Source organism: Somniosus microcephalus, chromosome 4 (assembly GCF_052327205.1).
Source record: "Somniosus microcephalus isolate GS21.2 chromosome 4, FLI_Smic_1.0, whole genome shotgun sequence".
Taxonomy (NCBI): domain Eukaryota; kingdom Metazoa; phylum Chordata; class Chondrichthyes; order Squaliformes; family Somniosidae; genus Somniosus; species Somniosus microcephalus.
The window spans coordinates 201,209,339-201,225,876 of NC_140990.1; the positions used below are offsets into that span (position 1 = coordinate 201,209,339).

The following is a 16,538-nucleotide window of genomic DNA, read 5'->3' on the forward strand; positions in this document are numbered from 1 at the left end:
ACCGCCACTTGACATTCAACGGCATTACCATCGCCGAATTCCCCACACCAGCAACATCCTGGGGGTCACCATTGACCAATAACTTAACTGGACCAGCCACATAAATACCGTGGCCACAAGAGCAGGTCAGAGGTTGGGTATTCTGCGTCGAGTGTCATGTCTCCTGACTACCCAAAGCCTTTCCACCATCTACAAGGCAGAAGTCAGGAGTGTGATAGAATACTCTTCACTTGCCTGGATGAGTTTAACTCAAACAACACTCAAGAAGCTCGACACCATCCAGGACAGTGCAGACCACTTGATTGGCATCCCATCCACCACCTTAAACATTCACTCCCTCCACGACGGGCGCACTGTGGCTGCAGTGTGTACCATCTACAAGATGCACTGCAGCAAGTCGCAAAGGCTTCTTCGACAGCACCTCCCAAACCCACAAGCTCTACCACCTAGAAGGACAAGGGTAGCAGGCGCATGGAAACACCATCACCTGCAAGCTCCCCTCCAAGTTACACATCAACCTGACTTGGAAATATATCGCCATTCCTTCATCGTCGCTGGGTAAAAATCCTGGAACTCCCTCCCTAACAGCACTATGGGAGTGCCTTCTCCACACAGACTGCAGTGGTTCAAGAAGGCGACTCACCACCACCTTCTCAAGGGCAATTAGGGATGGGCAATAAATGCTGGCCTTGCCAGCGACACTCAGATCCCAGGAACAAATAACAAAAAGCCCAATTCTCTCCAGTCCTTCTAGTTTGATCATGACTTCCTCTAACTTGTATTCTACTGTTTTTAGGCTATGTAGTTAAAAAAAAAAAGGCTTGCATTTCTATAGTGTCTTTCACGACCTCAGGACGTCCCAAAAGGACTTTACAGCCAATGAAGTACTTTTGAAGTGTAGCCACTGTTGTACTGTATGAAACACGGCAGCCAACTGCGCACACCAAGCTCCCACAAACAGCAATGTTATAATGACCAGATAATCTGTTTTTGTTATGTTGATTGAGGGATAAATGTTGGCCAGGACACTGAAACAGTGCCATGGGATCTTTTATGTCCACCTGAGAGAGCAGACAGGGCCTCAGTTTAACGTCTCATCCGAAAGATGGTACCTCTGACAGTGCAGCACTCCCTCAGTACTGCACTGGAATGTCAGCCTAGATTTTTTTTGTGCTCAAGTCTCTGGAGTGGGACTTGAATCCACAACCTTTTGACTCAAGAAGCGAGAGTGCTACCAATTGAACCATGGCTGACACAAGTTCAACATCTTATTGACTCTCTTGATTGCAGCTCTGCATTGGTTGGACATGTTGAGTGTTAAATCTACTAAGAGTCCTAGGTCTCTGTCAACTTCATCCTTAGCTATTTCAACACACTTCACGGAGTATGAAAGTTGCCTGTTTTCACTTCCTATGTGCCGCTCTTTACATTTGTCTGTATTAATTTTATCTACCATTGTTCGGCCCACTCACATACTTAGTTAGTTTATTCTGTAAATCCTGGGCTAAATCCTTTGATTCCACTGCTCCTCCTAGTTTGGCATCATCTATAAATTTTACCAACTTCTTGTGTGGGGCTTGAACTCACAACTTTCTCACTAAGAGGTGGAAGTGCTATCACTGAGCCAAGCTGGCACTTGGAATGAGTTGCTCGCTTCTCTGAGAAATGCCATGATCTCTTCATCTTAAGGAATTCCATCAAACTTCAAATGTTTTAGCCAGAAAGGCAAGTCTCTGAATGTCTCCTGGGAGATTAAGGCTATCCTCCATAACCATGGTTCATAACACTTGTGTGCTTTCCAAGAACACCAGCTGGACAACTCTATGATAGGGTCCATTCATCTCACCAGAGTTATCATTGAGCATACTGTTGGAATATTGAAAGCAAGCTTTAGGAGCCTGGATCCATCTGGAAACATGCTACAATACAGTTTAACTAAGCTCTCAAGAATTACGATGGCGTGCTATATGCTGCACAAATTTGTCTTGCAAATAAACCACCTCAAAAGACCCCATAGTCATCAAAGTGATCAGGAAGAAGAACAGAAGCCTCGAGAGGATAGAGAGAGCAACCCATTGCTGGGCACAAGACAATTTCATGCCACACAGATATAGGAGGCCTTCTCTTGGTGTAACTTGGTGGTCTCTTCTCTCCTGTAGAACTCAAAGACATTTTTAACTATCCTCTGCATCATAACCTAATATGGTAAATGACTATCCCTTTAAGATGCTGCAGATCTTTAAATCCTGCCGTAGCACTCCAGTGCCTGCATTACAAAGGTCGAGCTCTGAAGAAATTATGTTATTAATGATTGGAGCTATGCCCAAATATTCTAATTAGCTTGACACTGGAAACTGCGGTGCATTAATACTGCTGGGGATTTTTTCTGAGTGGTAAAGCTGGGCCAATTGTTGTATCTTGAATGAGTAATCAATGGTGAATGGGAATGGTTACATACGTGCATCAGATTTTAACCCCAGAATAAAAACAAAGGCAGTTTGTAATTTTATAACTGTACCTGAGTCCTAATGTATTTCAACATTCCAGAATCTTTTTTCCCTTCCAAACTTGTAACAGGTATTCTTTTTTTCAAAGAAGGTGTACGCAGGCATGACTTCTCAGAGCACTGGAGAGGAAGAGAGAATCAATAAATATTTAATTGCATTTCATAACAAATAGTTTAAGGTAATAGTTTAGAATTTATGCTTTTGGCATGGCTTAAGCATGAGTGACTACTGCTGGGTTTTAGACTTACTCAAATGGAACTGTGCTGTTTTCATCCACTTTCCATGGTGATGCAGCTTTGGATGGATGTAGAGAGCACACCAGTGGTGATACCAGAAAATTGCATGTAAGTGAAATTTAAAAGGATGGGGATCCAATTAAAGGGGAAGAGTCACAAAGATGTTTATGCTGTTATCTTTTGCCTAATACTAATAATAGAGGGAGAGTAGCAAATCTGCATACTATTGCAGAACACCCCCAACTGGAGACTGAGTGCTGGCAAGTGGTCCATTCTTTCTTTACTAATACCTAATAATCCATTAATGGATTGCTTTTCTACCTACAAATAAAAAGGCAACAAAATTTAGTTATTCGGGAAGGAAAGGGGGACGAAGGTGCAACTTTTGTCCAACCTGCAACCTTTGTGTTAAATTTGGCCTGCTTTCTCATTCTTATCCAGCCCACGTAGCTCTATCTTTCAATCCCTCCCACCGGTAGAAACAGCTGAGCTGCAATCTACAATAGCTGATGGTGCAAGAGGTGGCCAGTTCTTTGAACAACAACAACTTGTATTTATTTAGCATCTTTAATGTAGAAATACTTCCTAAGGTGCTTCAAAGCGGCGTAAGGGGAAAAAAATGGACACCGTGTCAAAGAATAAGCTATTAGGAAGGTGACCAAAAGCTTGGTCAAAGAGGTAGGTTTTATGGAAGGTCTTAAATATGGAAGGTAGAGAACATGAGGAGTTTAGAGATGGTATTCTAGAGCATGGGGCATAGGCGGCTGAAGGCACAGCCACCAATGTTTAAGCAAATGGAGGTGGGTGTGAAAGATGCAGTCCTTAGAGCAACAGAAATTTTTTGGCACGGTGGGGGTTATAAAGCTGGAGGAAGTAACAGAAATAGGGAGGGGGGGTGAGGCGAGGCCATGGAGAGCATTAAAACATGAGGATCAGAATGATAAATTTGAGGTGCTAGGAGACTGCAAGGGCAGAAGTGATGGGCCAGTGGAACTTGGTGTGAATGAGGATACAGGCAGAAGAGTTTTGGATGAGTTGAAGTTTATGAAGTCAGCCAGGAGAATATTGGAATCGTCAAATTTGGAGGTGGCAGGGGCATATGGATAAGGGTTTCAGTGGCAGATTGGCTAAGGGAGAGGTGGGCAATGTTAGAGTCAAAATCAAAGCTAACAGGAAGATGTTTTGTCTGCCATTACAAAGGTCTGCCATTACAAATATTGAGAAAAAAGTGGTTAAGTTAGTCTAAGGAGTGGGAGAGAGGTAGTAGTGGTTGTACATGTGGAAGTAACTTGAGAGTTAGAGACTGTCAGAGATGCTCCAAATTAGGTTTTGACATCTAGCTTGGCAACAAAAATAAAAAGGGAAATTCAGGGATCCAATAGAAAGTGTTTACAAGTAAATGTTATGGCAAAAAGTGAAACAAAGGGCAAAAGAAAGAGAAATAATAAAAGAGCAGGAAATGCTAAATAACCTTTAAACTAATACAAGGAGCATATGAATAAGTTTGTGGAATTGGAAATGCATTTAAGGAAAAGTGAGACGTTTTAAGAATAACAGAGATTTGGCTAAACCAGGGCACTGACTGGGAGATTAAAATCTCAGAGTACAGAGGTAGCAAATAAGACAAGCACAATGAAACAGGTGGAAGAGCGGAAATATGGGTTAGAGACATCAGGGTAGACTATTCAATTGGGTATTAATTAGGTGCTGTGTCTGTGTACTGATACTGCCTAATTATGTGGGGCCGGCTGTATTCATATAATGTCGGCAAGTTCCTAGCCCATACTGGGCCTAGTACTAGGAGTTCACTGGGGAGAGAAAGTGGAAAATGATATGTAAGCAGCATTGAGGATGATGGATAAAATTAAATGGTATGCAGCAACTTAAATTTGAATATTTGGAACAAAAATCTTGGTGGCCCTTACAAAGACTTCCAATATCTTAATCAATATTTCAACCTTTGCAAGGCTGCGTTTTTTTATATTAGTCATTCGTCGGATGTAAACACCGCTGTTAAGGCCGACATTTACTGCCCATCCCTAGTTGCTCTCGAGAAGGTGGTGGTGGGCTTTCCTCTTGAACTGTTGTAGCCCATGCAGTGAAGGTGCTCCCAAAATGCTGTTAGGTAGGGAAGTCCATGATTTTGACCCAAGATCAATGCAATAACAGTGATTTATGTCCAGGTCAGGATGGTGTGTGACTTAGAAGTAATGGTGTTCCCATACACCTGCTACCCTTGGTGGAGGCCGCGGGTTTGGGAGATGCAGTCAAAGAAGCCTTGACGAGCTGATGCAGTGCATCCTGTAGATAGTACACACTGCAGCCAGCGTGCACCGATGGTGCAGGGAGTGGATGTTTAGGCTAGTGGATGGTATCAAGCTTCTTGAATGTTGTTGCAGCTACACCCATCCAGGCAAGTGGAGAATATTCTTGAATCTTGACTTGTGCCTTGTAGGTGGTGGAGAGGCTTTGGGGAATCAACTGCTCCCATAAGAACATAAGAAATAGGAGCAGGAGTAGGCCATATGGCCCCTTGACCTGCTCCGCGATTCAATAAGATCATGGCTGATCTTCGACCTCAACTCCACTTTCCCGCCAGATCTCCATATCCTTTGATTCCCCATGAGTCCAAAAATCTATCGATCTCAACGATTCAGCATTCACAGCCCTCTGGGGTAGAGAATTCCAAAGATTCACAACCCGCTGATTGAAGAAATTTCTCCTCATCTCTGTCCTAAATGGCCGACCACTTACCCTGAGACAGTGCCCCCTAGTTCTAGACTCTTCAGCCAGGGGAAACAGCCTCTCAGTATCTACCCTGTCAAGCCCTCTCAGAATCTTATATGTTTCAATGAGATCACCTCTCATTTGTCTAAACTCGAGTGTGTACAGGCCCATTCTACTCAATCTTTCCTCATAGGACAACCCTCTAATCCCAGGAATCAATCTAGTGACCCTTCGTTGCGCCACCTCTAAGGCAAGTATATCCTTCCTTAGGTAAGCAGACCAAAACTGTACACATTACTCCAGGTGTGGTTTCACCAAAGCCTTGTACAATTGCAGCGAGACTTCCTTACTCTTGTACCCCCTTGCAATAAAGGCTAACATAACATTTGTCTTCCTAACTGCTTTGTGTACCTGCATGTTAACTTTCTGTGTTTCGTGTGCAAGGACACCAAAATCCCACTGAAAACAAATATTCAGTTTTTCTATTCTTCCTACCAACATTTACTAGTCTCTCATCTTTTAAAAATATTCTGCTTTTCTATTCTTCCTACCAAAGTTATAATTTCACATTTCCACACATTATACTCTATCTGCCAACTTCTTGTATACTCACTTAACCTGTCTATATCACTTTGCATTCTCCTCACAGCTTACTTTCCCACCTAGCTTTGTATAATCAAGGATAGTCAGCACGGATTAGTTAAGGGAAGGTCGTGTCTGACAAACATGATTGAATTTTTTGAGGAGGTAACAAGGAGGGTAGATGAGGGTAGTGCGTTTTATGTAGTGTATATGGACTCTAGCAAGGCTTTTGATAAGGTTCCACATGGCAGACTGGTCACGAAGTTAAAAGCCCATGGGATCCAGGGCAAAGTGTCAAGTTAGATTCAAAACTGGCTCGGAGATAGGAAGCAGAGGGTAATGGTTAATGAGTGTTTTTGTGATTGGAAGGCTGTTTCCAGTGGGGTTCTGCAGGGCTCAGTACTAGGTCCCTTACTTTTTGTGGTATATATCAATGATCTAGACTTGAATATAGGGGGTATGATTAAGAAGTTTGCAGATGATACTAAAATCGGCTGTGTGGTTGATACTGAAGAAGGAAGCTGTAGACTGCAAGAAGATATCAATAAAAAAAAGCAGGCCACCACTTGGAGCCGGCAACAGTGAGGAGGAGGGCGCAGTGACGAGGAGGACGGAGCGGCTGAGGGACATCGTGCTCCCACTGCCACTGGAAGCCATTGTATTGACTTTCTGAACACGGCGCTGTATGAATAGCTGACGTGTCCCTACGGGGAGTAAGCATTCCATTGTAATTGTACTTGTACTCGTTACATATGGCAAATAAAATTGAATTGAAATTGGTCAGGTGGGCAGAACAGTGGCAAATGGAATTCAATCCGGAGAAGTGTGAGGTAATGCATTTGGGGAGGGCGAACAAGGAAAGGGTATACACATTAAATGGTAGGACACTGAGTAGTGTAGAGGAACAAAGGGACCTTGGAGTGCATGTCCACAGATCCCTGAAGGTAGCAGGCCAAGTAGATAAGGTGGTTAAGAAGGCATACGGAATGCTTGCCTTTATTAGCTGTGGCATAGAATACAAGAGCAGGGGGATTTTGTTTCAACTGTATAAAATACTAGTTAGGCCTCAGCTAGACTTCTGGTCACCACATTACAGGAAAGATGTGATTCCACTAGAGAGGGTACAGAGGAGATTTACAAGGATGTTGCCGGGAGTAGAGAATCTTAGCTATGAGGAAAGACTGGATAGGCTGGGTCTGTTTTCCTTGGAACAGAGGAGGCTGAGGGGAGACCTTATTGAGGTGTATAAAATTATGAGGGGCCTAGATAAAGTGGATAGAAAAGACCTATTTCCCTTGGCAGAGGGGTCAAAAACCAGGGGGCACAGATTTAAAGTAGTTGGTGGAAGGTTTAGAGGGGATTTGAGGGGAAGTTTCTTCACCCAGAGGGTTGTGGGGGTCTGGAACTCACTGCCTGAAAGGGTGGTAGAGGCAGGAACCCTAACCACATTTAAAAAGTACTTGGATGTGCACTTGGGATGCTCTAACCTGCAGGGCTACGGACCAAGAGCTGGGAAGTGGGATTAGGCTGGATAGCTCTTGGTTGGCCGGCGCGGACACGATGGGCCGAAATGGCCTCCTTCCGTGCTGTAACTTTCTATGATTCCATGATCAGCAAAATTGAATACATTACAGTCGGTCCCTTCTAAGTCATTAATATAGATAAATAGCCGAGGCCTCAGCACTGATCCTTGCGGCATCCCACTAGTATAAGCCTGCCCACCTGAAAATGACCCGTTTATTCTTACTCTCTGTTTTCTGTCCTTTAACCAATCCTCTATCCACACTAATATATTACCCCCAAGCCCATGAACCCTAATCGTGTGGCACCTTATCGAATGCCTTTTGAAAATCTAAATACACTACATCCACTGGTTTCCCTTTATCTACCTTGCTAATTACGTCCTCAAAACCAATGGATTTGTCATACACAATTTGCCTTTCATAAAACCATGCTGACTCTGCTGAATCATATTATGATTTTCTAAGTGCCCTGTTAGCACTTCCTTAATAATGAATTCCAGCGTCAGGCTAACGGCCTGTAGTTCCCTGTTTTCTCTCTCCCTCCTTTCTTGAACATCCAACAGAATACCCAGCTTCTGACCCACTCCAGTAGCCACAGTATTTATATGGCTGGTCTAGTTTGGGTAACCAAATTTTTTTGGCAATGCCCAGTGACTGGTGCAATAATTGTGGAAATGTGAAACTGAGTATTTGGCCAAAGGAAGGAGGAGTGCAACATTCAAACTCCCTGTCTGATGGCTAAACAATGTAGAGGTCGTTCAGAGAAAGCTGAAACAGGAGCTTTGCTTGGTTTTCCATTCCAGGGCACATGCCTCATTGCAACCTGCTTTTTGGGGGGGGGGGGTGGGGTGGGGAAAGAGAACTTGTTGGCACTGGCATGTGTACCCTCATGTTAGCTGCTGGTAAATTTGCATCAAATGGCATAGCTTTGTCACAGCTTCCCTGGAGAATTGGGGAATTTCAGCCAAAACTCCTGTATCAAATACAAGTATGTGTGCCTCTGCTTTTATTTCAATTTCAATTTTATTGGTCACATAACTAAATACAAGAAGTGTAATCTAGTCAGTGAAATGCTTTTTTCTTGACGAGCCGAGAGCACCAAGCAGCAAGAACACTTAGCTGCCTGGTACGCACGGAGCTCGCAAGGACGGCAGCCATCTTCATCGGCGCCATCACAAAAAAACACATACCGACATATACACGCATACATACTTTAAATATAAATAAAGCAGACATAAAATAAATAAAAGACATAAAAAGACAGCACATAAAATGAACAAGCAATAATGTAAAAAAAGTAATTTCTACAGTAATTACATTGATATTTCTACCCAGGCTTCTAGAATAATCTCTGGTTACAGGGTGGCCGCACTGGGAGAGCATCGTGAGGAACTCACAACTTATAATTAAATAAATTTAATTAATTAATCAATTAATTAATAAAATTAAATAAATAAAGTGCCCCCTCAGTCTTTCTCGATGTTTCCATCTTGGTCTCTCTCGATGTTTCCCCTCTCTCTCTCTCGATGTTTCCTCTGTCTTTCTCGATGTTTCCCCTCGGTTTCTTCCACACACCTGGCCTGCACATTACCCCTGGCTGTCCAACATGGCGTCCTGGTAACCGGGTTCCGCTCCAGCTCTCGACCTTCAAACTGTCTCTCCAGCTCTCATCCTTCAAACTGTCCTCTCTCCAGCGCTCATCCTTCAAACTGTCCTCTCTCCAGCTCTCGACCTTCAAACTGTCTCTCCAGCTCTCGACCTTCAAACTGTCCTCTCTCCAGCTCTCGACCTTCAAACTGTCTCTCCAGCTCTCGACCTTCAAACTGTCTCTCCAGCTCTCGACCTTCAAACTGTCCTCTCTCCAGCTCTCGACCTTCAAACTGTCCTCTCTCCAGCTCTCATCCTTCAAACTGTCCTCTCTCCAGCTCTCGACCTTCAAACTGTCTCTCCAGCTCTCGACCTTCAAACTGTCACTCCAGCTCTCGACCTTCAAACTGTCACTCCAGCTCTCGACCTTCAAACTGTCTCTCCAGTTTTCGTCCTTCAAACTGTCCTCTCTCCAGCTCTCGATCTTCAAACTGTCTCTCCAGCTCTCGACCTTCAAACTGTCTCTCCAGCTCTCGACCTTCAAACTGTCTCTCCAGCTCTCGACCTTCAAACTGTCTCTCCAGCTCTCGACCTTCAAACTGTCTCTCCAGCTCTCGACCTTCAAACTGTCTCTCCAGCTCTCGACCTTCAAACTGTCTCTCCAGCTCTCGACCTTCAAACTGTCTCTCCAGCTCTCGACCTTCAAACTGTCTCTCCAGCTCTCGACCTTCAAACTGTCACTCCAGCTCTCGACCTTCAAACTGTCACTCCAGCTCTCGACCTTCAAACTGTCACTCCAGCTCTCGACCTTCAAACTGTCACTCCAGCTCTCGACCTTCAAACTGTCACTCCAGCTCTCGACCTTCAAACTGTCACTCCAGCTCTCGACCTTCAAACTGTCACTCCAGCTCTCGACCATCAAACTGTCTCTCCAGCTCTCGACCTTCAAACTGTCCTCTCTCCAGCTCTCGACCTTCAAACTGTCTCTCCAGCTCTCGACCTTCAAACTGTCTCTCCAGCTCTCGCTCCTTCAAACTGTGGCTGTGAGGGTACAGCCAGAAAGCATAGTCTGCCTCTGTTGCAATCTGACCTAGCTGGCAAACCTTTTGTCGCTCCTCCAAAAAACATAAAGGGGGGAGTCCTACGGGACAAACCATTCTGCCAATATTGTGGATGTTTCAAAAAAAAGGGAGTGCCAAAACACTTGACACAAAACTTCTTGCGCATGCGAGTGCTGACAGAGCAATAAATCTTCTCGTGTTCTACATCTAAGGGTAAATTCAGCAATACAGTCCTCCCAAAGAGGAGCTTTGCTCAACAAGAGTGTGGGTCAGAGATAGAGCTAAAACACTGAAGCACCAATTTTCCAAACCATGCTCCTGTTGAGCAAGGCTGCCCCACCTAAAGCACAGGATTGTTGAAGTTATCCGTAGTCTTTAGGAACAACTCAGGTATACTCCATAGGGTAAAAGTAGAAGATATCTTGGATCCAGATTCTGAACAATTTAGAACTTATAGGTAGCTGGGCCAGTAGCATAATATGGCAGAAGCATAATATGGGAGCAAAAACCAAAAAGACAGAATATGCATTAAATGGAACAGTGGTACAGCATGCTGACCTGGAAAGCATAGGCCAGAAATTCGGGTCCCAACGCGTGAGTACGCACGGGGTACTCACGTGTAGGCCCAACGAAAGTGCCAGTTTCCTGCATGCACTGCGCATGCGCGGGAAACCGGCACTTCCGTTCCCCTGAAAGGAGGGGTTAAGAGGTGGAACGTGTGCGCGGGAGAGGCAGCGCGTGCGCATCGAACTTACGTTTTTTTTCCAGGTTTCTCCGGGAAGGTAAGTCTCCAGAAGTTAGACATGTAAAAAGCAGTCGCAAGGCCTGCTTTTAACAAGTGGTGAATTAATTAAAATTAAAACATTTTTTCCACAGATTTATTATTTTTAAATATTTTAAAGAAAGGTAAGTTTATTTTTAGCCCCGTTAGAAAATGTAATTAATTTTTTCAAAAATTTAAATTAATGGCCCAGAAATTCGGGTCTCCACGGGTGAGTACGCATGGGGTACTCACCTGTAAGCCCAATGGAAGTGCCAGTTTCCTGCATGCACGGGAAACCGGCACTTCCGTTCCCCTGAAAGAAGGGGTTCAGAGTTCGAACGCGTGCGCAGGAGAGGCTGCACATGCGCATCGAACTTAGGTTTTTTTTGCAGGTTTTCCCGGGAGGGTAAATCTCCAGAATTTACACATTTAAAAAGCAGTCGTAAGGCCTGCTTTTTACAAGGTAAGTGGTGAATTAATTAAAATTAAAACATTTTTCCCACAGGTTTATTATTTTTAAACACTTTAAAGAAAGGCAAGTTTATTTTTAGCCCCGTTGGAAAATAAAATTATTTTTTCAAAAATTTAAATTATTGTTTAAAATAGTTATTTCATGTAATTTATAGTTTACTAGCTGGAGTGCCCGGCGGTGCCGAGGATTTTTTGAGGGGATGTTGCTGTTGGAAGAGAGAGTGTGACTGGGGGGAGTAGAGAGAGACGGGGGGGGGTGAGAGAGAGAGAGAGAGAGAGAGACTGGGGGGAGAAGAGAGAGACGAGGGGGGGGGGAAAGAGAGAGAGACGAGGGGGGGGGGGAAAGAGAGAGAGAGAGAGACTGCTGGATTTAGTTCGGGATTAGCCTGGAGAGGGGGGGGAAGGAGCGCCTCAGGCCTGGCCCGGTGGACCCCTGCGAAGGATGGAAGGAAGGCGGCGAGCTCTCCCTCCCTCTCACTCTTTCCCTCCCTCACCCGCTCTCTCCATCCCCGTCTCTCCCTGCTTTACTCTCTGTCCCTCCCTCCCCTCTCCTCTCCCTCCCTGCCCCTCTCCTCTATCTCCTCCCCACCTCCCTCCCCTTCCCCCCTCTCCTCTCCCTCTTCCCCCTCCTCCTCCCCCTTCCCCCCTCCCTCTTCCCCCCCTCCTCCCTCTTCCCTCCTCCTCCTCCCTCTTCCCCCCCTCCTCCTCCTCCCTCTTCCCCCCCTCCTCCTCCCTCTTCCCCCCCTCCTCCTCCCTCTTCCCCCCCTCCTCCTCCCTCTTCCCCCCTCCGCCTCCCTCTTCCCCCCTCCTCCTCCTCCCTCTTCCCCCCTCCTCCTCCTCCCTCTTCCCCCCTCCTCCTCCTCCTCCTCCTTCCCCCCTCCTCCTCCTCCCTCTTCCCCCTCCTCCCCCCTCCTCCTTCCTCCCTCTTCCCCCCTCTCCCTCTTCCCCCCTCCCCCTTCCTCCCTCTTCCCCCCTCCTCCCTCTTCCCCCCCTTCCTCCCTCTTCCCCCCCTCCTCCCTCTTCCCCCCCTCCCTCTTCCCTCCCCAAGCCCTCATCCCCCGCTCCAATCCCTCTTTCCACCCCGGGGCCCGGGCCTCGGCACCTGGATGAACGCGTTCCCCTGGACGTTTTTGGCGGCCTCGGCCATCACCCTGATGCTGTTGGCCGAGGCGAAGACGGTGACCTGGTCGGCTTTCCGCCCCGTGGCCCGGGCCTCAGCACCTGGATGAACGCGTTCCCCTGGACGCTTTTGGTGGCCTCGGCCGTCACCCCGATGCTGTTGGCCGAGGCGAAGACGGTGACGTGGTCGCGGAAATGAATGGCCTTGAGCAGGTTCGACAGGTTCCGGGCGTGCCGGGAATCCGCTGAACTCGAGGCCCAGGCTTCCCGCGCTGCTAGGGCGCGGCTCCGCGCATCCACTACAATAAAGAGAGATTCCTAAATATTAAAGTTCAGGTTTTTAAGCACCCCATAGCTAAGAAGACAACTGCAGAAAAGAACCTAACGGGGTACACACAGAAAGTGGGAAAAATAAACACACAGAAAGTGGGAAAAATCAATCAATAGTTAGGAATCAAGATGGCGGCCACTCACCTCAGCTCAGAAGGATTAGGCCTGCCCACACACGCAATGAAACGCCCCCGTGACACACTGATTGGTCAACCATCAGGTTAATCCCCTTTACGATTAGTCAACCATCACGTCACTCAACGCTAATGAGCGGAATGTTGCGTTTTTTTTAACCTTTTTTGTATACTGTCCGAACAATTTTTGTCTGACCAAAAAGTAAATACGCCTATTAGACTCCCCTAATGATAAGCTTTCTTTTGATATAACATGCGTGTAGGTACGCTGTATAACTTTTGAGTGTATAGCGGACAGACAGACAAAGAGAGAGACAAACCGCTTTATATATATAGATAGATTTTAAAAATGTGATTAAAAAAATGTATTTGAAGATTTAGTGATGTTTTGGGGCCCGTAGTATTTATAAGTTTTGACAGCTCTTCCTGTCAAATTTATGAATGGAGCATTCCCTGCTCCGAATGGCTCCCCATGGCCCACGTGATCCCAGGGGATACATCGAACTAACTGCGCCCCTGGGATATGCAAGCACTGCGCGCCAGCAGTTGGAGCAGGCCCTGGATCGGAATTCCACGGGGGCCCACAGCTCAACGGCCGGCGCGGTAGATAACTACAGGTCGGGGGCTTACACCCGCGGGAAGCCACCGACCCGAATTTCTGGGCCAATATTGTTTAAAATAGTTATTTCACGTAATTTATAGTTATTTTAAAAATGTGATTTTTTTTTGGATTTTTTTAATTTATTTGAAATTTTAGTGATGTTTTGGGGCTTATAGTATTTATGGTTTTGACAGCTCTTCCTGTCAATTTTATGAATGGGCATTTCCCTGCTACCATTGGCTCTCCATGGCCCACGTGATCCCAGGGGACGCATCGAACTAACTGCGCCCCTGGGATACGCAAGCACTGCGCGCCGGCAGCTGGAGCAGGCCCAGGATCGCAATTCCACGGGGGCCCACAGCTCAACGGCCGGCGCACAAGCTAAGTGCAGGTCGGGGGCTTACACCCGCGGGAAGCCTCCGACCCGAATTTCTGGGCCATAGTGTTTAGTTGCAGTGAAAAGGCAACAAAGATACCGGGTTGTATCAGCAGATGGACAGGGGTTGCATGGTTGTTGCATATGGTATTAGTCAGATCCCAACTTGAATACTGTGTGCAGTACTGATTACCTGATCAATAGGTAAAGAATTGAGTCACAAAGGTGATTCTGGGTATCAAGATTTTAAGGCATGAGCAACGATTACAGAAATTGTGCTCTCAGATTTCAAGATGACCTAATTATAGTTTTCAAGATTAAAAAGAACTTGCATTTATATAGTGCCTCGCATCTCTCAGAAACATCCCAAAGTGTTTCACAGAGAATTAATTATTTTGCACACAGTAAGGTCACATAAACAGTACTGAGATGAGTGACCAGTTAATCTGTTTTTGGTGGGGTTTTTGAAGGAGAAATCTAAGCCAAGACACCTGTCCCTATTCGAATACTGCTATAGAATCTTTAACGTCCACCTGAACTACCAGAACAAGAAACCGAGTGGCACCTCCAAAAATGGAGCACTCCTTCAAACTGCACGCTTGATCGGAATTGAGACAAAAGTAATTCAAGCAAAATGTGCACTATTGTGATGGGTTCAAATGTCAGGCGGCACAATTAAAAATAAGGAAGTTAGGAGTAAGATGCAAAGTTAGGTAGAACCTTTTCACCCAAAAGTTAATAGAGTTGCAGAATTATAAATACCTCCTTTGATTTCTTGGCCCTCGAGCCTATTTTGCTTGCAGTGTCATCATCTCGGACTGAATCCACAGTGTCTCCATAGAGGAGTTTGATTGCCCGCACAAGCCGAGCACAAGATCGGCTATGATGCTGGTAGCAACGAGGGTGGCAGTAATCAACATGACAACAGATGAAACTTTGTTGGCTGCACAACAAAATCATAACCTGAGAAAAAGGAACATAATATTAATAGCAAATTTAGAAAAATAGCTTCACCTGCTTATCGACCGGATGAGAAATTTGACAACGTAAAGCTGAACACCTGTCACAAATCATAGAACAGTACAGTACAGGCCATTCAGCCCATCGAGTCTACGCCAGCTCTTTCAAAGATCAATCCAATAAGTCCCACTCCCCCCCGCTCTTTCCCCATATTCCTGCAATTTTTTCCCCTTCGCGTATTTATCAATCCCCTTTTGAAGGCTACTATTGAGTCTGTATCCACCACCCCATTAAGCAGTGCATTCCAAATTCTAACCACTCATTGCATAAAAAGGTTTTTCCTCATGTCGCCTCTGCTTCTTTTGTCAATCACCTTAAATCTGTGCCCTCTGGTTATCAAATCTTCAGCCATTGGAAACAGTTTCTCTTTATTTACTCTAGCCTTCTCTGCTCCAAGGAGAACAACCCCACCTTCTCCAGTCTATCTATGTAACTGTAATCCCTCCTCCCTGGAACCATTCCAGTAAATCTCTTCCGGACTCTCTCCAAAGCTTTCATATCCTTCCTACAGGGTGGTGCCCAGATTTGGACCAAACACTCCAACTGGGGCCACACTAGTGGTTTAAATAGGCTTAGCATAACTTCCTGGCATTTGTACTCAATGCCTCAGGTCTAAAAATTTGATAGTGGTAAAAACCTGCCGGTGCCACCATGGGCTGGTGTTAACAGCCGCCGAAAATGGTAGCGCTAGCAGGACTGAAAAATTGGCGCTGGGGACTAATTAACATTAGCCCAGCGCTAAAGTCACTGTGCAATGCCATCCTGGTGGCGTTCGTCCCGGCACGAGGCCCCACTGTAGCATAGCTGTAGCATCATTGCAGCACAAACAGCCTGCTCTGAAAGCAAGTCTGTCATTTCAGAAACCAGTTCAGTCTCTTAAAGGGGAACTGCCTGCTGAAATGAAAAAAATAAAAATCATGTAAAAATAGGCCATTTTAGCACGTACAGCTCAACTGCCTTCCGAAAAAAATTAACATTAAGAAGAATTCCCAAATGGGAGTCTTCAGCTCTTAAAGCTGAATTTCCTTCCGCACCTCAAAAAATGGGAAAAGTGCTTCAGCACTAACATAAATGGCTCAACAAGCCAGGGTCTCACACACAGCACTCCAGCTTTGTGCAGGTGTCAACACTGCAAGAGAGGTCCTCTACCCACAGAGGCCAGGAGGCACTCCAGAAAGAACGATGTGGGACCAGATCACGAGGCAGTCATTGCCAGCAATGCCGTCCCTACGACTTGGCTCCAGTGCCCAAAGAAGCTTCATGACCTCAGACCAATGGTCAAGGTCAGTGAGTGCATCTTCAAAAACCGTGTCCTATCAACTGCACCATTAGCCTCACACACTTTTCTCAATGTATGACTGAATCTGCCCCCCGCCACTAAGAGGCCACGACCACTCAGCTCCAGACCTCATTACAGCCTTGGTCCAAACATGGACAAAAAAGCTGAATTCCAGATGTGAGGTGAGAGTGGCAGCCATTGACGTCAAGGCAGCATTTGACC

The 16,538-nt window shown here is 45.8% G+C and overlaps 1 protein-coding gene across 1 annotated transcript in view; it reads right to left on the reverse strand.

Annotated features, from left to right (window-relative positions):
- Positions 1 to 16,538, reverse strand: part of unc80 (unc-80 homolog (C. elegans)) — a 378,796-nt gene that overhangs the window by 190,068 nt on the left and 172,190 nt on the right. Inside the window, exons 30-31 of the mRNA XM_085984208.1 lie at positions 14,780 to 14,980; positions 2,519 to 2,626 (exon numbers count right to left, since the gene is read on the reverse strand). Of these exons, the coding sequence (XP_085840334.1) occupies positions 2,519 to 2,626; positions 14,780 to 14,980 (309 nt within the window). The remainder of the gene's footprint in view (positions 1 to 2,518; positions 2,627 to 14,779; positions 14,981 to 16,538) is intronic.